Source organism: Pteropus medius, unplaced genomic scaffold (genome assembly GCF_902729225.1).
Source record: "Pteropus medius unplaced genomic scaffold, Ma_sr-lr_union100, whole genome shotgun sequence".
In the NCBI taxonomy this organism is placed as follows: Eukaryota; Metazoa; Chordata; class Mammalia; order Chiroptera; family Pteropodidae; genus Pteropus; species Pteropus medius.
The window spans coordinates 21,031,056-21,054,240 of NW_024347791.1; the positions used below are offsets into that span (position 1 = coordinate 21,031,056).

At 32.1% G+C, this 23,185-nt stretch overlaps 1 protein-coding gene across 2 annotated transcripts in view; it reads left to right on the forward strand.

Moving 5' to 3' along the window:
• SEMA3D (semaphorin 3D) overlaps positions 1-12,979 on the forward strand; it is a 171,679-nt gene extending 158,700 nt beyond the window's left edge. For both annotated transcript variants that reach the window (XM_039878233.1, XM_039878231.1), the window contains 2 exons: positions 3,327-3,466; positions 10,268-12,979. In XM_039878233.1, coding sequence (XP_039734167.1) covers positions 3,327-3,466; positions 10,268-10,687 — 560 coding nt within the window. In that variant the 3' untranslated portion in view covers positions 10,688-12,979. The remainder of the gene's footprint in view (positions 1-3,326; positions 3,467-10,267) is intronic.
• The last annotated feature ends 10,206 nt before the right edge of the window (positions 12,980-23,185 follow it).

Sequence of the window (23,185 nt, forward strand, 5' to 3'; positions counted from 1 at the left end):
TTGTCACCTTCTCCAAAACTTATTTGTTCTGCAGAATTTCCCATATTAATTAATAATAGCTCCATCATTCACCCAATAGCTTAGATCAAAAGACAGCCTGGACCCATCTTTTTATTCTCTTTCTTTCACATCCTATCACCAACCTCCCATTTGGCTCTGTGGCCACAACTACTTCTCATCACCTCCATAGATGCTAACCTACCCAAATTTCCCATACCTTTTCAGTAGCTGCTAAACTCATTTCCCTGTTTCATGCTTGCCTTCCTGCAGTCCATACCCCACTCAGTAGCCAGAGAAACCTGTCTAAAAACTTTAGTCAGATCATTTTATTCCCCTTCCCAAAATCTTTCACTAGCTTCTTAGAACAGTTAGAAAAAATTCCTTTACCATGGCCTACAAGACTGTACCTGATCTGATTTCTAATATATTCTGTGAGCTTCTATCATATCACCGTTGTGCGGTTCTCTCACTGGCTTTCTCTTTTTCAAAACCATCTAATTGATTCTTGCCTCAGGTTTGCATCTGTTTCCTCTGTACCTGAAGAGCTCTTCTCTTCAGATGTCCACATAGCTCCATCTTCACATCATTTAATTCTATGCTTAACATTTTAATTTTCAGACCCTCTTCCTGACTATCTTATCTGAAATATCTTTCTCCTCTTTTACCCTTTGTTTCCTAATCTGCTTTATTTTTTATTTATAAATAAAAACAGTGCCAGACATTGTTTTATTTATTTATTTATCTATCTATCTATTTATTTATTTATTTATATATTTGGTTAGTTAGTTAGTTAGTTAGTTATTCACTTGATTACTCTGTCTCCATCACCAGAATGTAAGTTTCTTGAGGGTGGTGAAATTGCCTGTCATAGGCACCAGTATAGCACCAGCACCTAAAGCAATGTCAATATGGAAGGCACACAAGAATGTTTGCATAATGCATGGGTAACAGGAGGGATACTCAGATGGATAGCATTTGAGCTTTGGCATAAGGAGAGAATCAATTTTTACAAAATAGATGAAGTAACAGTAAGTAACATCAGAAAGAACTCAACATAGGTTGGGTTACTCTATGGAGTTTATGTTTACCCTGAAGGTGATAAGGAGCTATTTCATATTTCTAAGAAAAATCATTTTTAAAAATAAAAATGATGGACGCCTATATAAATAACTGATAGAAATAGGAGAAACCAGAAACAGAGAATCAACTGTGAGAAATAAAGTAGAGATTACGAGAGTATTTACAACCTAAAGCATTTTAAATTTTAAGAAAGAGAAAGGAACAGATTTGAATAATCGTTTGTAGTAAAGAAGAAAGATGACTTGCTTATAATTCACCATAAATATGTATTACACTTTATTTAGTAATCAGGTCTTCAATAATTGGCAAATAGATGTTTCATTTCTTCCTTTTTTCTTTTTTTTGTTTATTACATTGTTATATACTGTGGTACTGCATGATTATTAATGATATAAAATCAGCAATGCATGTAGATAAATTGTATTTAACAATGATAAACACATCTGATATTGCTGAAGTGGCTAATACATGAATTCAATAGCATGCTATATATTTTTTATAAAGAAATATTCCTGATATATCACTATGACAAAAATTTCTGACTATAATCTGGAAGTTTGAAATATCTGCAAAATTACTTTACACTTAATGTGGAGATATTTTGCTAACTGTTTTAAAACATTATTATAAATAAAGTCAGCACCTTTAAAATTGATAGTAATAGAATATCATATGTTTGTATCCGTATACTATACATGCATATAAACATACATACATTTAAAACTCAGAAATGAAACAAACATTATTGGAAGCAACAATAAAATATTTCCATCAAACTGATGTAGCGATGATTTTGTGTCAAAAGGTCACTGTTTTTTTAATGATTTGAAAAAGGATTTCATGCAGTTAGCTCATTATTTCATTTACTAACTTGACCAATTCTTTAGTTGAATCAGTCTAATTGAGTTTCTTCTGAGCCTTTGCCTATCACCTAACAATCAACCTGCACCTTCTCTGCTTTTTTTGTGAACTCCCTGTGTTCAGAAAAATGGTATTTGTTACTAAGAAATGACACATGTCTTTCTCTTCCAGATCAGCACTGGTGATCTTTCTGTGCGTTAGGGATTTATTTACTGTGAAAATTGTAGTTATAATCTGTTGAATTGGCAGAGATAGTGAATAGGTTACAGATTTCAAATGGAATCCACACATTTTGAATGTTAGATGATAGATAAGCAGATCATAATGGTGTCAGCCTGCTTCACTTAACCAAAGCTGGTAAAACACAAATAAGTTCAAAAGATATTTCTTGAAAAAAAGCTTAACTATTAGATGTACGTGTATTCATGCCATTTGCTGATAATTTTGTGTGCTTAGATTTAGGATTTACTTAGGTCTCTTAAGCCTTACTCTGGTTTATGCCTAAAATGCTAAGTAGGCCCATCTGCAGAATTGAGACATCTGAATATACGATGAAAAAGTGCGTGTTTAGGCCAGGCCGAGCAGCCGTCATATTTTATTTGATCAAATTTGAGCTACAGATCTTAGCTCACACATGGGACACAGCCTTTGGCTACTCTGGATGGAATGTATTTCAGATGGTGCAGTTGATTTACGAGAATAAGGTGTCTGAGACACTTCTCCTTTAGAATCCCATTAACTATCTTATAGCAAATGCATGTTGGGCTAATGAATCCCTCTTTGAATAAAAGAGAACATTTTTCTGTAGATAATACAGATAAGATCCTGATTCTGAATATTAGAGCATCCAGTTTATTACCATCATTATAAAATCTCATCAAGTATAGATCACTGTATTTACTTTTCTGACATCAGAACTTCTTAAGGTTATATGGTCAACTCTGTGGACCACTTTATGTTAGAATTTCTCTTTAAAGGTAAAGTAAATTGCTCTTCCAGAGCTATCTATAAAATTAGATGTGGTTTATACAAAATTAAAAGGTGTTGAAGCATTAAAATATGTTAATGGTTTATTTAGTTCAGCTCAGACAACGATACTCAATTTTAGAGTTAGATCTTGTGAATTCTTATTTTATTAAATCAATTGCAAATAGTCAATATTTTGATGAAAGACTGAAAATTGCAATGCAGGAGATAGAGTTTTAAAAATCAATCTATTAGATAATATTTGACTCTTAGGTAACAATATGATAATGTGAATTTCCTTTCTCTTTAATAATGTGTATGAATCTTTCCCCTGTGGCATCTGTTCTAAATCAGTCTATTTTCCCATTGCTTTTAAAATCAGGTCAAGGTTAATCTCTTATTCCATGTTTGCTTTCCAGGCATTAGTCATGAAGCTGCTAATGAAAAGGTGATTTTTGGCATTGAATTTAATTCAACTTTTCTGGAATGCATACCTAAATCCCAGCAAGCATCTATTAAGTGGTATATCCAACGGTCAGGAGATGAACACCGAGAGGAGGTAAGTTTTAGTCATCAAAGAATGATCGCCTTGAGGGAAATAGTGTAAAACTTAAAGCAAGTTTTGGTTGTGAGAACTGTTCAGCTTTTAGTGCCAAGGGTGTTCTCATCACTATTTGATAAAAAGGAAAATAACAGCTAATATTTATGAACAACAAAGGTAACAATACCTTTGAGATAAGAATAGGTCAATTTAATACAAATGTGTTAATAAATATATTTAAAAGCAGATTAAATGTTTAAAAAGAAATTTATATGATTTTTAAAGATTTTTATTGATTATAGATTGTCTATATTTTAGAACAATTCCCTGAACAAGAACAAAAATGCAATATTTCCTTCCACCTTAGCACAATGACTAAATTTTAGCTCAAATTGTGTTCAATTTGATCATAAAATGAAACACGTCAAGTATGTATTAAAAAGAAGTGAAATATCTATCTTTATCATATCGTGTGAACAGGTGGATAAGTATCTGCACATATGTACCTTTTCACTCTTATGTATTAAAATTAAATCAACAGAGGGATAAGTAATTTGGTAATATGGATGTTCTATTCATCTTTTGATTTTTTTCTGCTTCAGGCTTTCTAACATATATGTGTGATTGACATGTACCACAGAAATTTTGTGAGATAGATAGATATGAATTTAATGAGATGAGTTTGGGTAGTCTGAGAAATCCTGTGTTAGTATTAATTGAATATCATGAAACGAAGATTAATTGGCAGAATTTTTACTTTCCTACTTCAGTGCCAAAGAGGAAGCACTGATACCCAGTCTAGAGTTCAAAAATTCCCAATATTAAACTAAGGACACTGTGAAGAGTAATGGAAAGAACACGGGATTCTGAATTAGATGTCTTGAGTTGAAACATGGTCTTCTGCTCTCTGGTAATATCACTATCTCCTGTGGGCCAGAATTTTATATTGTGAAAAAATAAATTCAAATTTATTATGAAAATAAAATAAGAATATGATTTTCAAAGCAAAAGATTACTCACAAGTGTAAAATACACATATAAAATTGCAGAAACCTATCAAGGAGGATGTGTAAAATGGGAAATAGCACTGATTGTGTGTGCAGCTTGACTGCTGAGGGTTTATAAGCAGGCTGTAACTTCTGTAATACTCTCTGTCATATGAAGAGGTGGACCAAATATTCTCTCAAATACAAACCTCCTTTATAAATCTATAAACATTTAAAATAGTATATGTAATCAATCAAACATTGGTGTAGAACAGTGATTCTCAACCACAGGTGATTTTGCTCTCAGAATGTTTGCTTTTGGCAACATTCTTGATTGTCATAACTGGGTGGGTGGGTGGAGGGTGCTACTGGCATCTAGTAAGTAGAGGTCGGGAATGATGATAAGCATCCTACAATGCACAATTTCTCACAATCAAGAATTATCTGGCCCAGTTTTGGTGGTACTGAGGTTAAGAAACCTTGGTGTAGAAGAATCAAATTTTATTATAATAAATTGATTTAAGGATATGTTCAGCCATTACATTAAAAAGCTATATCATTTTCTTCATTGAAGATCTTCAAGAATAATTTTTTTTTATCAAAATGGTGATACTTAACATACTAATTACCAAGAGAATAACTTCATTCTCTATTATGTCAAATTTCTCTAATAAAACTCGACTCTTCATTATTACTGACATGAATAAATTCTAAGATTATGGTATATCCATATTTATATTAAATGTTTATTTTAAAAGGGTCCTATTTTACAAATATATATTGAAATATCTGACATGGAAGTTTATTTAATGTCTATACATAAAGCATTTACTTTTTATCCAAGAAATATTCAAAGAATATTATCTGAGTTTTTTTAACATGCAAATTTTCTTTTAGATACATTGCAATATTTTAGATTTTTAGATTTTAAATTTTAAAATGTTAAATTTATATTTAATGAAGTTTGATAATTTCTTTTTAATTAAATATAATTATTTTCCCCATGGCAAATTTAATCTGACTTTTAAAAAAATATGGTACTCTACTTGGGGTAATCTCTTAATTGTAGATACATACTTTTACCTACGAATGTATGCATTCACATATTTTATATTCCTAAAAATGTTTCGCATTACGTTAGTTTATCTCTTAACAGTGCATCATATGGGCATGGTAGTACCATGCTCCATGAATTTTGATGCAGTAGAAATAGTGTATTTATTGAATTTTACTTAAAAGTATCTTAGCTCTAATATTTCAACCAGTATTTTCATTTATCTTTGTAAATAGGTAGTTACACATTGTCCAGGATATGCAATACTGCTTCCTGAGCTGAGGAAGGGGACAAAATCCAGACTAGATTTGAAGCATTTTTCCCAGCAGGATACCCACTGCTCCTTACCAAGGAGGTCACAGCTTAGAGTCTTTCCTCCACTCAAAAACAGCCTGAGGGAGGGTCCAGGATCTCCTGTGGCACAGAGGCTGTCACCAGGTTATTCTCTGCCAGAGGGAGAACATTTCCTCACTGAGCTGTTTCACAGTTGGATGCTGTTGGGGAGGTCATGAGTCAGTTATCTGCTGACTTTCTTATAAAGCTATGCTTGAAATTGATGATGTTTATGCTATAACTAGTGAGTTAATTGGAAGTCCCCAAGCTTCTGTTGAACTTTCGGGATCTGAATGAATAAAAGAGGCAATACCTCATGCCATTTGCGGTAGTATTTTTTCCTGTGGATTTTTAAAATATTTTAAAAGCATTTTCAAATATTTTCATTTTCTCTTTGTAGGTATTTGTTTTATTTTTTGTTCTTTTTATTATAAAAGCAATTTATATGGTTTCGAAAATATTGTAACACGTTCAGAACTGTGAGGCCTCTAAGCATAGATAAGCACAAATACTATTTTGATTCGTCTATTCCAGTTTTTTTCCAAAAACCATTACATTATGAGCATTTCCCATTGTCATTCAATTTTAATACCATGTTTTTTTTGTCCCCCACCCCTGCTGTTCTGATGCCACAGTCATCCATTAATGTTCCATGTTTTATTTAAATAGCTCATGTTTTCTTCTAAAAAAGTAATCAATTTTGCTATATCTAAGTCTTTCTCTACTTTTCTAACCATTTTCTTAGAATAAATACTTAATAGAAAAATAAGTAAGTTAAAGACTTCAATTATCTTTATGGCTGGGGATAAACAACAGTATTAATGATAATTTCCCATCAAAATCACCACATTAGTGCTTTTTCTGAACTCCTGGGGCAAAATTTTTATTTAAGAAAGTCATTATGTTTGACATGAAAAAAATATTATGTTATGTTAGTGTCTATTTCTTTAAATATTACTGGATGTGAACTTAACTTCTCATGTTTCTTACTGGTTTCAATTGTATTTGGTGAATTGCCTTACCTGTCATTTGCTCAGTTTACATCAATGTATTTCTTTAAAAATTATTTTAACAAGCATTTACATATTATAGATATTAATATTTTAATGTTATCTATATATTGTAAATAACTTTTATTATGTTCTATGTCTCTAAAAATTTTGTCTGTTCCTAACATACAAAAGTTTTATAATTTATATAGCCAAATCTATGGATTTTTATCTGTTTCTTATTATACTTAGAAATTCATTCTCCAGTGAAACAAAATATATTTTTCCAGTTATTTTATTTTATTTCTGCAGTTATAGTTTACATTTTATATTAACATTTACTCAAAGATATTAAATTAATCTGTTAGATATATATAATTTTTAAAAATTTTAAATAATGAGCCAGTTACCTCAGCATTATTTTAAAATAAGTCTTCTTTCTATGTTTGTTGAAGCCCTAGTCACTTCTAAGACATGTGCAGTGCTTTAGCTATGAAAGAACTGACAGGTGAATTATCTGCAAAGGAATTGCCATTAGGATGCTATTATCAGAAAACGAAATCCCTGACCTTCACCTGCTGCTTAGTACCTAAATGTCCTTTGTCCCTTTCCACGTTACTCTCCTTATTTTAAATAAATTACCCTTCACTGAAGATCTACATTTAATAATGCCAAATATATTACTCTTGTTCACATTAGGCAAATGGATAGTCGACCCCAGTTCAAGCATGGTTTTGATTTGTAAGGCTGAGCAGTTTTTACTTATCATTTCTGGAGTGGAGAAAATTCCATGGGTTTAAATTAGTAGCCAGAGATTACATTATCTCTTTGTAGAGGAGCTGAGTCTTCTAAATTGATTGTGCCGCCATTTCACTGTGGAGATACAGTCCGATAATGCATCTTATTCCAGCATGGAATGAAAGCATTACAAAGAATGAGAATGTAAAGTAGGCAAATGTTAATCAACCACTTAATTTCTAGGTCACAGATTTCTATCTCTAGATTGCAAAACTCCTATGAAAATATGTCAATTCAAAGTGTATTTTGTTAGAGATGCTATTTCTTTAAGGGCATATTTTTTAAATTTTAGGGGAAAAAAATCACTTAAATGATCTAATAGACATTAGCTAAATCCAGAAAGCCTAAAATTTATTAAAACAAGGTTTATATCTATAGGTCAAACCCAAAGAAAAATTAAGCATTCTGTGTAAGAAAGGAATAATTAAGTGCCAAGTTTCTATGAAACTCTTGAGTCCTGTGGGGACAAAAGTAGACTGTATAGGAGGGATGGGAACCAGACTTTAGAGTAACAGGATACAAAAAGAGAATAGCAAATATAATGATAAAGTGTTGCATAATACGTGTGAAATCAAAATCATAATTTCTTCTTGTAAGAAGATTAAAGAGAATAATGAAAAGTAGTGAGTCAGAGCTGTGACAATCTTTAAAGCCACATGAAACTGTTTAAACATTAGCAAGAATACCAGTTATGAAAAGGAAATCTAAAGATAAACTGGAAATGAGGTTACCTGCTTTGATTGTCATGCTAATAACCGTAGATGATTTTCTATTATGCGAATTACAGAAATAAAGGCTTCAGAACATCACCTCTCCAGCTACATGGCAGTAGTCTGTAATGTTGCTTATAATACTTCACACTTTAAACTTCAAAGAGCTTTACTTTTAACCCCTCCCCCGCAAAAAAACACCATGCACTATGTCACTAACTTGATAAATGAGAGACCAAGCTAGAAAGTTAAATGAGTCATCATCAGAAACCTAGTAGATGGGGACCAGAACCTAGGCTATGGAGTAAATGTTTTGTGTTCTAAGATGTATTTATATTCTAAAAAAATAATTTCTACAGTAAAATAATTTAAAGGAAAAATATACATACATATATACCTGTGTGTATATATACACACACATATATAGTGTGATTGATGTTTCTGTTTCTGATTGGCCTTTTAGAACCCTACCAATTCAAATTCACATTTATTTTAGGCACAAGACTCCTATGGTTACTGAGAATGTAAGTGAATTCAAGGTTAGTTTGTGTTTTAAAATGTCTAGCCCTTTAGAATAAATTCCACAGAAAAAAATACTATATACCCTACTCACCAAATGGTCGAAATAAAAGAAACAAACAAACAAAACCCTAATGGTGTGGATTCCATGTAGGGCGAAGGCAGGCCTGGAGACCATTCAGCCTCATTAACCAGGGATCCGAGCTGTGACCTGCTTTTGGCCTCTCATGGTACCCCGCCAGCTGCACTTCTCTGGCACAGAGGGTGGTTGGTCATATACTTGTTAGTTAACTGGGCTTGTAGCCAGAGATGTTTCTTTTCCCTTTCTCATATTTCTAGAATGGAAGGATTTTTCCTACATATTTTTCACATAAAGATGCAGAATTTAGTTCACCCACTGTGAATAAATTTAATTTAGCCGTCTTTATGCCTCCTTGATTTTCATCAACTAAAAGTCTACAATACAGGGGCAGATGTGTAAACTGGGAAATCTTCCAGACTTCTTTGTTGTTGTTGTGATTCTACTTAATACCAAGCCACTTAACAATACTTCACATTAAACAGGGCTCTTGTGTCAGTAAACATGCCTTTAGTTTTATTGAAGATAGGTTCACTATTCACACCAGATTGTGGGCCAAGAAAGCTCAAATATTTGAATTGCCTTTCAGTAGTATTGATTCAAAGAGTAAAGAGCATCACATTTCAGGAGAGGTTCTTTTTGTTCATTGAGCGTTCTCACACTTGAAATCACATTACCATGTTATAGTATATTGAGGTATGACAACTATTTCCACAAATGGCATAGTCTAAAGTATCATATACACACACAGCGTCAGAATTCAATCCAGAGTAAAAAGGGAAATTCAGCTTTAAATGTTGCTAACCTTCTGACTATGGTCCTGCTCACTTACAGCTTTAACATCCAAAAGGCTATATGCATGCCTTTCCACTTGACTTTTAACAAGTCACCACTAAGAGTTTCCGAATGCTATTCAGAGCATTTGAATGATATTTGGTGATATCATTCAAAATGGAGTACATTCCTTTGGAATCATTATTCTATTCTACATTACAGGTAGAACGGCAATTAGTATCTGAAATCTTTGTAAAGGTTGTCAGTTGATAGTTTCCAATTTTACTTCATTAGTTTTTATAGCTTTTCCTTCCTATTTGTAGACTGGGAGAAAAACTAACTGTATTCCAAAAGTTCGGTTAGATGTAATAAGAAGCAAACGTGCATTTTGGGGAGCTATTACTTCAGCTGAATTTTTTCACTGTCTTCAGCTATGGCTGACAATATTATGCTTGATGACAGAGAGACAGGGAATATATCTTTTAGGTTTATCTAAGTGAAACTATGTAGCCTGTTTTCATTTGCTCATAGTCCTCTCTGTTTTTCATTTATTACCTACATTTTTCCAATTCTGCAGTTGAAACCTGATGAAAGGATCATCAAAACAGAATATGGGCTACTGATTCGAAGTTTGCAGAAGAAGGACTCTGGGATGTATTACTGCAAAGCACAGGAGCACACTTTTATCCACACCATAGTAAAGCTGACTTTGAATGTCATTGAGAATGAACAGATGGAAAATACCCAGAGGGCAGAGCATGAGGAGGGGCAGGTCAAAGATCTGTTGGCTGAGTCACGGTTGAGATACAAAGACTACATCCAAATCCTTAGCAGCCCAAACTTCAGCCTTGACCAGTACTGCGAACAGATGTGGCACAGGGAGAAGCGGAGACAGCGAAACAAGGGCAGCCCAAAGTGGAAGCATATGCAGGAAATGAAGAAGAAACGAAATCGAAGACATCACAGAGATGAGCTTCCTAGAGCTGTGGCCACGTAGTTTTTTATTTAATTTGAAGAAAAGATTTTTTTACCTGCAGAAATACTGTCTTCTGTTTTGTACATCCCTTATACTAACTCATAAGAGTTTTCCATGGAGTTTTGCTAAGGCGCAAGAAAAATAACCCAAATAAGACTATGTATGGCAAATATGGCATAGTAAGGGCAAATAATTCATCTGAACCAGTTTTCTAAGAACTAAACTTTACCTGCAGTGTATCAAAATTATCCCCAAAATAGGGACTTATACATTTGTAAATGTTTTATGTTCTGAGTTTTTGAATTTATGATGTCATGTAAATAAGTGAGCTAAGCAAGCATCACATTTGATATTGTACTAAGGTGCTTTGTTGCCCTTGCATGGCCATTAAGCATAGAATTTATCATGCTGTTGTGTTATAAGTTCTTATGAACAGATGTCATTCCACTCTAGAACCGACTACCTTGTGGAGGGAAGACACAAATTCAGACAGCTCACATTATCAACAGCAGCTTTCCCAGTGAGCCGTTCACTCTTGGTGCATGGTTTAGGAATTTGGAGAGGTGCATTATTTCATTCAGACCACGGGGGTTATTTAGTGTACTACAACCTTGATTTACTTAAGGGTATAAATGCTCTTCCTAGAATTCCTTAGGATTGTCAGGAGTAAAAGTTCACAGAGAGAAGTTGGTGCTCAGTGATACTTTTTCAGATTGTATGCTGAACTTTACATGGACAGAATGCTTAATAAATATTTTAGTAAGATATGGGAAAACATTTTAATAAAATAAGGGAAACGTCATGATATATATTGCATCTTATTAGGAAGGCATGCAGATGGGATCTGTTAAGAGACAGAAGGAAAGACAACCATAAATTCTGGCTTTTGGGAAAACTTATATCCCCATAAAAAGAAAGAACAGTCACAAATAAAGTGGGTGAAATGTAATGCACATTATTCACCAGAGTATAAGTAGCTGCCAATTTATAATCCATCTGCTAAAAAAGTTTCAGATTATAACAAATGCTAACAAAAGTCTGAGGAAAAGTAAATTTTCTAAAGGATCCTGGGACATGAGCACAAATTTATTTACAACCAATGGGATTTCAGTATGTACTTTCCCTCTTTTTTCTAAAAATTCATCATACTCTATAAATTATTTCCATTTACTGGCTTTATTCTCTCCTGAATATTGGATTTTATTTGAGTGAATAGAAAAAGCAATATATACATATATAGAAATAGAATTATGTAGACAACAGTGGTGGAGAGTGGGGAGATATATTTGTAATAGAACAAATGCAAAAATTTTGATAACGGAAAGGGTTAAATTAACTCTTTGACTTTTTTTCCACACAATCTTTTTGCATTTCTGAGATTATATGCTATAATTCAAGTAGTATTGTTTTAGTAATTTAATAATAAATAAGCCTACCGCATGTAAAGAAAACAAACTCACAACATAAACATTTTTCATATTTTGTTAACACTTTCAGATATTTACAATTTAACTTTACCTCTTAATATACGTGGTATGTTTCTGCCTGTTTAAGCAGGACTCACCTTTCCTTCTTAAACACAAAACTCTTAGCCTTCTTCTGTTTTGCCTTGTCACACCCTTTTTAGTGTGAAATGAAAAATTAGTCACTTCCTCACATGGAAGGCAACTTTTCAGAAAATTAAATAGCAGACATTGCTCATTTCTCATGCACTCTACGTGTCTTGAAAGAAAAGCCTGTGAGAATCTGTGTGATCAGAAGGCAACTTGTTTCAGAGTTCAATATCATGTCTGTGACTGGTTTTACGTTCAAAACATTCTATCTTACATTCATTTTACTTGCAACGCTTGCCTATCTCAAAGTAGTCACACTGATATATGAGGTTAAGTACCCCTTTTGATAGGAAACTTCTAAATATTTGTAGATGTTTCACTGTAAGAAAAACTTAAGATTTGAAAACTTAGATTTTTAAAAAGGCAAACCAGCACAAATCACTCTTTTAAAAAATAATGCATAATAATAGATGTAATAGGGTTAGACTGTTAATTGAATATCATATCAAGAGTGTTTGTAACTATTGACTTGCTGGGCTAAAATGTTCCAGGAACTCATAGCAAGCTTAAAGCAAATAAGTGGGAGCATATTTTACTTTTTAAAGATTTCCAAAAATTTGTATATAGACCGTAATGATCAAATTATGGATGACTTTGAGAATACTACATGAAGCTAAAATGTTAGGATTGACTTATGAAAATAAATTTGGTTTTCATTCAAATATGAATGTCCAAGCCATTTTTTAATTACTTCTTTCAGGAAAAAAAAAAAATTGGGGAAATCTATTTTACTTCACAACTAATATTCTAGCTTGTTTTGGATCTAAATAATTTATGATAATGATTTAAATATATATTTGAAATATTGTTAGTAAAATAAAATGTCATATAGAAAACAAAGTATAGGCAAAGATTTATGTGTATTTATAAAGATAGAGGACATCTAAGCTATGTTTAATTTTTTAACCTTTTAATTGCCTTTGAGGAACTGTGTGAATTCATTAAATCTAGAAATGAGACACAATATACACTTCCTCACCACTGAAGGTTTTACCAAAATATCTTTGAAATAAAGAAAAATAAGATTATTGTTAATAGCTTCAAATACATTTGCTTAGAAATTAGCTTTCTATGGGGAGATCTTAAAATGTCTATGTTTATTCTGAGATTCATATTTTTCTCCCAGTTTTGAATACATATGTCTTTGACTTGTATATTCTCACTTGCATTTCATTCCAGCTATTTTATGCTGCTAAATGGAATTCTGCCTGTCTGGATTAATTTACATTCAATTTATTGGGAATTTTAAGTTTGTTTAGAAATTGATAATTAATTTTTGTAGAACTCTTTTATACCCACCCCTCCCCCCTGAAAAAAGAAAAAGAGCTCAAAACACTATATTCACATTATTGAATAAAACGTTTTTGGAAAACAACCAAATTACTTAAGAGAAGGAATAATATTAATAGGAAATTTAGAAATTTACAAAAGCTACTACAGTAGTAGAATTATAATTCACACAAAATTTCATCAATCTATTAAGAAAATAATGCTCATTTACAATATGCTGCCTGCAAAACGGTCTTACTTTACATTTTTGCTTTTCAGCTATATTTGTTCTTTATATGCTATTATTCTGTTCCTGCTGAATCGTATAGACTAAACTACACAGTAAGTTTGCAGTGGTCAGTGCCTTTTTCAACATTATCAAAATCAAATTTTCAAGGACAATTTAATATCTAGATGTTCGCAAAATATTAAATTGAACAAAAGCATTAAACACTGATATTTTAAACTTAAAGATACATTTCATGTATATCATTAATACAAATAGAAATCAAAACTGAAATAGCTTCCCTTTAGAATGTTACATTAGTCTTAGACAATGTTTTGGAATTAGTCTTATTCAGAATGGTTTAGGGAAAAAAGATATGTAAAATGTTTTTGTAGAAAGATTTTTTTTCTCACAGAAAATGACCACAATATTTAAATAATTTAGCCTACATGTGAGATTAAAGATAAGATCTAAAATTCCAAGATGCTACACATTGACACTGCAAAGACAGGAACATGTACATGACATATACCTCTCATTTAAATATTTTGTAGTATAACGTATTTATGTTTAGTTTGAGATAGAAAATTTGGGGGGAAAGGACAAATATGTCAGTTAATTATGTAATTTAATTCTGATATTATAAGTGGTTAGCAATCAATTTTGAATTTATAGTTTTCCTATATTAAAAGAAATGTAGTCTTGTAATCTAAAATAATTGAAAATTGTTAATGTATATTTTGGTTTTATTATAATAAAATGCAAACATTAGTGTTCTATGGTTATAAACAGAATGGTGGTTTGTGTACAAGTTTTGTTTTCAAACCCTAAACTTGGTAACCAAATTTTGTACATAAAATTGCACTAAATCGAATACCAAAGAAAATATTCCCTGACAATTTTCAGTAGATATATTCTGCACTGTAATTATGCAATAATTTTCCTTACAAAAAAAAAATAAGTGTCTCTCCCTAATTAATACAATTACATAGTTAAGCTTTACTATGATTTAAATTTATGCTTTAACAGACTGAGATGAACATTATTACCACATATAACTACTTTTAAGATTTCCAATTATTGTCTTATAAGTGAAATTTTAAAATACTCATCTATATGTTTAGGTGTATGAGTATAATTTATTAAAGGAGTAAGCTGAGGTGGATTTTTTTATAAAGATATTTCTTGAATTTCTTTTAGAGAAAATTGTATTTCTTGCCAGTTTGGTTAGCACATGAAGGATATTTAATATTAGCCATCAGATAATATTATCATAATATCCCCCCAACCCTGACAATGAAATATCTTGTAGGAATGTTACATAGAGAAATGTTGTTTCTAAGTGCTCTGACAGGCTTCAAATATGAGAGTTTACAGTAATGCATACTCTTTAAAAGAAAAAAAATTATACAGGGCATCCTTTGGTCCTAGATCATGTTCAAGCTATTACTTTAAATAAAACACAACCCAAGATCAATAATTGAGAAAATTCCAGTTGTATTTCTTTGAAAATAGAAAGACACATGCGTGATTTTCAGGTCAAAAGAAACAAGAATTCAACATTTAAGTTGAGAATCAAAAGCATCTATGACCACACAACTTGTTATTTGCATTAATATGATTTTACTAGTCCAGGAAACACTTGCTCGGGAAGATAAAGTTTCAGAAACTATTATGGGAGAGAAAGAATCTAACCATCCAGCACTAGCAGAGCCAAACACTAAACATCGAGAGTTGCAGTGGAGAAAGATTGGTTATTTTATTATAAATGTTGCCACCCAGGGGTACAGGAAGCTAATGTTCAAAAGCCTGAACTACCTGATCCAAGGTTCAGGGTGGGTTTTTGAAGGGGATAGTGGGGAACAGGTATGCACAAGTGTTTGCTGGGCAAGGTTTGATTGAAGGATCTTGGAGACTGACCTTTTATGGTAAAGGGGAGTCAACACTGGATCTTCCTGGACAATGGACCCTCTGCTTCTGAAAGAGTTCCAGTGTTAAAGTTCCAGTGTTAAAGTTCCAGTTATGTCCCAGTTCTTCGGTTCTGTGGGGGACAGGGTAAGACTTTGGTCCCAGGTACAGCTGGAGGTCAAAGTTCTCTCTTATGTACATGCTCTGGCTGCATGACTTGCAATTTTGGTCTGTTGTCTCTGAAAAATAACTCAGTATCTGTTAAACAGAACAAGACCTTTATTTTCTGTTTCAGTGCTCATATACTTTCCTTTGTGTATATTTTGGTACAAACATACATCTTGGAGAGTGATTTGGCAATATCCAATGAAGTTTAAAATGCACATACTCCAAGAACCAGCTCATCACAGTTAATTACATGCCCTTGAGAACCTTCTGCACATGCGTAATAATATTTTCAAAAGTATTTATTATAGAATTAATTATAATAGAAAAAAGAGGACAATCTACATGCCCTACAAGAAGAGAAATGGATAAATTGAAGTATAGTCACTAATTGGATACGGAAGTCGAAGTGAAAGAAAAAGAGCTGCATGCATGCATCCATGTAGAAAATTTCAGAAACCCTCTGTCGAAGGAAGAGAATCGAGGAATGTAATAGTGCAAATAGAATTACATTGGGTATATCAAATTTAAAGAAGCAAGTTATACTGCTTATGGATACATATATTCATATGTAAATAGTAAATATATAAAAAACATTTCTGGAAAAGTTAAGCACTAAATTCAAAATAGATTTTTCTCTTAGAAGTAAAAGAATGAAGACAGAGAACTACAACTGTTTCAATAGTTTCATTTAAAAATTTCTATTCAGTTTTATACTTATATATATTTGTAGGAACTAGTATATGTAGATGTTAATATTTGACAAAGTTGGGCATTAGATACAACTTAAACATATTACTCTCCACATTAATTATGTGTACTTAAATTATTTCATAGTAAAATTAGATTAAGGATCTAAATTTCAATAAAAACAAATTACTCAATAGTAAATTCTAAAGAGACAGGAAAAGAAAAAGAGAGAGAAAGAGAAAATAATAATATACAAAAATATTAGATATTCAGTCATTATAATAGATGCAGACTTCCAGTTCCAATTACTCTTACATTATAGACTTTCTTAGACACTCTGATTATTTCTAAAACATGACAACTAGAACCTTGTTTGGCCTTAGGGACCCTGGGATAATTTCTAGTTTTCAAAGCAATACCTAAGACATCTAGGATATCGAACTATGTGCTTAATAGCCAAAAGACTTTAAACAGCTGAATTGACCTTTCTTGGATTGAACACTGTTCAAGGTTGATATTTAAAATATAGAGTTTCTTTTTTCTGCCTTAAAAATCAAATTTATAAGCCAACTCATGCTCGTTAGGTAATCTGAAGAGGGAATAGAAATACTTATAGCTAGCAAAATATCTTTAAATGATCCCACAAATCATTATTTTCTAAAGGAAAGAGTCTATATTAATTTAATTTACATTTTTTAATTAACTATGGATATTTTGTTCATGTACAGAGGTAGAACAAAATTTAGTCCAACATTTTGCCTTTTGCAAATTCTCAATTTTATTGGGTCCTGTTAGTGAGGGATGAATATATTTAAATATGTATTGTAGGAATATAATGGGGCATATTTGGAGAAAATTAATTTAAAGTACATAAACTTGGATAAGAAGAAAACGAAACCAATTTACCAGATGGGAAGTTATCATTTAGAATAAGGAAAAGGGTTGTTTAATGGCCCATAACTCACTAAGCTTTTAATACGTTGAAACAAATTATTATTGGGTTATTATCTCCAATTATTGAATTGTGATAAAATCATAGCCTTTTTCTACAGGTGATTTTTACTATTGAAACGCAAATAAAAACTTAGAATCTCCTATGGTAATTTGTATTGCTGTTTTTAGTTGTTATACATATTTGTAGGTAGTCTTAAATTTCAATGGCCACAGACAAAGTTAAGGGTGAGAATTACCATACCTTATCCATGTGAGGAAACCACAGAAAGCTGGACAAAAAGGCAAGGGTCTGAATATTGGGAGCTTTATGACAGGGGTCCCAAAACCCCTGGCCGCAGACCAGTACAGGTTTGTGGCCTGTAAGGTCCTGGGCCGTACAGCAGGAAGTGAGCAGCGGGCAAGGAGTGAAGCTTCATCTGTATTTGCAGCCGCTCCCCAACGCTAGCATCACCGCCTCGGCTCCACCTCAGATCATCAGGCATAAGATTCTCATAGGAGCATCATTCTCTAGTAATAAAAAAGTTGGAGACCACTGCTTTATGATTCAGATTTGACAGAGATTTAATTTTATAGACAGGGGAGATATTTTGGTATTTTTAAACAGAAATGATAAAAAGATTTTCATCAAATTTACATATGAGAAATAAACATAAAGTGAAAAATAATACCTCGATTTTCATGTTTTGCAACTGGATGGATAACAGTTAAAAAAGCAATACTAAGAAGTAAGTGAGGAAAATATTTAGGATGGGTAGATCATAGTTTCTGCATTGAATTCTGTGAGTTTGAAATGATTTGTGGAGTATCTGGTAGGCCATTTGGAATATGGATTTGGTGCTCAGGAAAAATGAAAGCTGGAGTTATTTTGTGGTCACTGACATTGATGACACGAACCATGTGGTGGAGAATGCAGTGAACATAAGCAGAACTGGGTGGTCAACTCGGACCCTAAATTAATGTGTATCCTGATGTAAGTTACCATTAATTTCTCTGTACCTCAATGAGACGTCTCTAAAGAACCAAACAGCTGAAAAATTTATGATTTTTCCTTATTTCTTCCACAAGAAGCTAAATTTCTTGAAGACAATCTCTATTCTCAACGTCCAATACAATCTCTAGCAACTAAAATGGACAGGTAAATCTGCACTGTGAAACAGCAAAAGAATTTGCCTCAAAACTGTTATAACTCCTTATTTAAGAAAAAAAAAAATCCACCAAATGGAAGCATTTTCTAAAATTCCTACCCTGTGAGCTTCTTTTAAAATGAAATTAGTAAATTGATGAAGATCTATATTTGAATATTCATCTGTTTTAAACAAAACAATTACAAACTGGTGTTGTAGGAATGGTTTCTTGTTTTGTTTTGTTTTTTGATTCAGGTGGACACAGTGCCATAAATTACAAGGTTTAAACTAGTAGAAAGGTCTATATAATTTGTAATGGGTGGTTTGTTTAAACAAAAGAACTTTGAAGAGGTCTTCGAAGAAAACTTAAAGGATTTAAATTTATAGCATAAAGATGGTAGATTTCTCTGACAGATATTGTTTAGTTAATAATAGTTTAAATTATTTTATTTTTGCCATAGTATTTCCCTGTTCAATTTACATTAAAGAGCACATGGCTTAACTACAATCTTGGAAAAGCACTCTACTAGACCTTAAAGGTCCAGTGCTAAAGGGGAGCAAGCCAAAGTGCCAACACTATTTTTTTGTACTTTTTTGACCCTGTTTACATTGTTTCAAAAATGTAATTGAACTAAGTCTTTGTTACATTTACACATTTTATCTCTTAAATAGCAAAATAAAGTTAATTTCTGTCACTAACTTAGAACTATCAAGATGCATTACTCGACATGCATTATATATTTGAAATATTGACATTTGAGAGTTCTTATTTTAATTTGAACTCAGGATGATATGCATAATTTGATGGGCAGAAGTCAGCTCTTCAAGGTCCTGCCCTAAAAAAACAAACATCCCTAGCTTTAATGAATATTTGCTTTTTTTGTTACCATATAAAACTAAAACAAGAAGCTACGATCCTCTATTGGACAGTTAATATTCATTAAAGCTATTCAGAAGCATATTTATATAGCAACATTTTACATATCAAGTGTACAAATAATCTAATTAACAAAAAATAAAAATAATTACTTTTAAGTACATAGAAAATTGGCCGAGATTTATCTGATAATGGTGTATATCTGGAGAACCTAAGAAGGAATGTTATGCCACACACTTTGACAATTCTCCTTTGTTTTCCAGTTTATTTCACCAAAGGAGTGACTATCATGGAGGAGTGGTCTGTGGCATCTCTTTCCAAGAGGGCAAATTGGATAAAGTTGTAGTTCATCTCTCCCAATGTCAATATAATTGTGTGAGGGGAGGAGAGATGAGGACCAAAGGGGAATAAAAGTGTGCTCAACACTTTTATTACTGGTGGGGAAATACATATATCAATAAGTGTAAAGAATCAGTAACAGTGAGTTAACAGGAGTATATATCTTAAGTTTGAGTCGCAAGCCATCCATGGAATACAAGGAAAATGAATGTTACTAATACCCACCAATTATTGAATGCATACTATATGCCAGCTACTTTGCAAGCATGATATCAGTTAATTTTCACAATAACAGAAACAGGAATTATTATTCACATTTTTCAGAAGAAGAAGCTGAGATTGGCAGAGAATAAATGTTTGCCTAATGTCATCACAAATATTACAAAGTTGCTAAATGGCAGAACATAGATATATCTTGCCTGTCTGATTCTAAATTCCAAGTTGTTAACCATAAAAATGCTATCTCTAGGACTGTTTATAAATTGGAAAATGTGTATAATAAGTATTTTCATTATTGCTATGTGGAAATTTAATTTTGTTTCTATTTATTAATAACTGATCATTGTAAAGTTAATATTTACTTAATGTAATCTGCATTAAATTATTTTAACAATCTAATAAAGTAAATATTTTAATTTATATTTACTAATGATACATTTCAGAATTCCAGATTAAATGAATTTTACAATGATATTTTATTTATTTTACACACACTAATACAGTTTGTACAAGTTCTAAGTGCTTCAGAAATATTAACTCTCACAACCTCCTGTGAAATTAGTACTATTTTCATCTAGATTTTAAATATGAGGAAAACAAGACACAGAGAGTTTAAATAACTTGCCCAAGACCACATGAGGGCAAAGATGGGGTTTGAACCTAAATCGATTGGCTCTCAATTAGTTTGTGTTGTGTTACATCTGCAAATTTATAAAAGCAATACTGACTGTCAAACCCAATCCTTAAACTCTGTTTTAAGAACAGATACTATGCTATTACAGTCCAGAAATTATGTTTAGGATGACTATTAGCTAATTACCAATTAGCTGGTAATTGAATAGTCATATTAATTTTCTACATTGCAGTATAAGAATTATTATTAACTGAATCCGTTCTCCTTCCTCTAAGATGATGTCTATTTCTATGATTCTCTGAATTAAAACATTCTCGTAGATTTAGAAAATGTAATCATGGAGTTAGGGGATGGCATTGAATTCACTGGGTGGTACTCGTGGCACCAGATAAAATATTCATGTTCACAAATTCAATTGATAGCATTCTAGTTATTCATTCACATTTTTAAACCTGAAGCCTTTCTTTTCATACTTTTTTGTTACTTTTGTGTTTTAATATGAGCCTTTCAGCTAAAAGCAATTGTGATTTACAGAGTGAGTATTAAATAAATATCAAATTAACTTTCTCTGTTAAATCTGAGAGGGTCTGTTGGTTAAAAGTTATTGCTCTTCTTAGGAGAAAAGAGTGATAGTGTCTGTAGAACTTAAGTGAATTATGGCTCCATTTTAGCAGATATATTGGACAGAAAACCTCTACTGAGGCTTAGAGGACTTTATTTCATTTTTTTTTTTCTTTTGGCATAGATTACTTTTTCTCCAGGGAGCCAAGTTTGTAATCAGGACATGTGTCAGGTAACACTATCAAAAGGAGCAGGCTGTGCTTTTCCCCAGAACAGCATTTGTATATTCTGTGCTGACCAAGGTGCAGGACTGATTATACCCAAATGATTACACACAGAAGAGTAGATTCCAAAAGAAAGTTACAGACAATTACTATAATGGGTATTTATAAAAACAATGAACTAGAGAGAACACCTTGTCCTAACACTTTGACTTCACTGAAGCAAATAGAAAAAAAAAAATGATAAGGGAGTTGTGATTAATAATGTTTTAAACTGTAGGTTACTAATGGGTGAAAATCTGGCAATTTTCCACCAATATTTTATTCTTTACTTAAAATTGTCTCCTGTCATTTTTTTTTTGTATTTAAAAAGGATTTATTATAGGAACACATTGTGAATTAATAATTTATATAATTGTCCAATATTACAAGAGAGAATGAAGCAACACAGACAGGTTTATTAAATTGTGTCTTTACTTCCCACTTGGATCTCTTTGTGAAAGCTTCCATGTCACCATTGAAGTGGAGATGTCCCTAAAGCAATAGCTTCAGACATATTTCATTAGAACAATAATCTCTTTAAAAGCAAAATCTAAACTCTTTGATTTATTATTTTTTGAGAGAGAGAGAGAGAGAGAGAGAGAGAGAGAGAGAGTGTGTGTGTGTGTGTGTGTGTGTGTGTGTGTGTAGGCAATCTTTATTTTATCATTCTGACTTTTTCTGCTTTGAAGATATGTGAGAAGGAATGAATCTAGCCAGGGGAAAAAAAGCAAAAAAGACATAGAAAAGCCAATGTTTTTCTGCAAGGATTTTAGTATGCTAGGAAATTGAAACAGTTAATCTCTTTTTCTTCCTGGAATCATCTCCAATGTGACTTCCATAGTTTTTTCTAGCCTAGTAAGACTCCATAATATCCTTCCTGGTTATGTCATCAAAGGTTAGCCAGTCACAGTATTCAACCACATACTCATTTGACTTAATACATACTCATCCTTAGTAGACATGAATGCACTGAGTCATAAGTATCAAGTCCATGTTTAGTTGTGTAATATATATATATTATAATATTTATATATATATAAATATATATTTATTTATTTACACACACATGTACCCACATATAACAAGTTTTATGAGATTTTGATACATCAAAAACTAAAAGAAGTGAAGAAGTGAAGGCCAAAGAAAAGAGCAAGGGGAGGGGGATAAGAGAAAAATGAAGGTTGAATTGGTAAGTCAAATAGTAGTAGTGAATACAGCTAGAAAATTAACAGGGAACAAAACCTGGATGAGAAGCTAAGTGAAAGGCCTGAAAAAAAGCAGAGTAAAAGGTTCAAAAGGTGGCACTCAAATTCTGATATTGATGTGGAAGTAATATAAACATCAGAATCTGGGATTTTAGACAGAAGTTACAGAGATTTATATGAACTAAGGTGAAGTTATGGTGAGCAAAGAAAATTCTTTCTGCAGCTTCTTCTTATCTTGTCTAGTTCTTAAATTTTGACATACCCCAGGGAAAATTCGAAATTATCTGAAGCCATATTCCTTTGGTTTAAATCCAGTCTCTACTATTTGAGAACATTTAACTTTGGGAAAGCTATTTATTCTTTCTGTGGCCCACCTGTAAAGTGGGGATAATAATAATATCATAATATGTGCTATGTAGGTATTAGCTATAACTATTACTTTTCATAGACAATTTATTTTATGCCTTTAGCT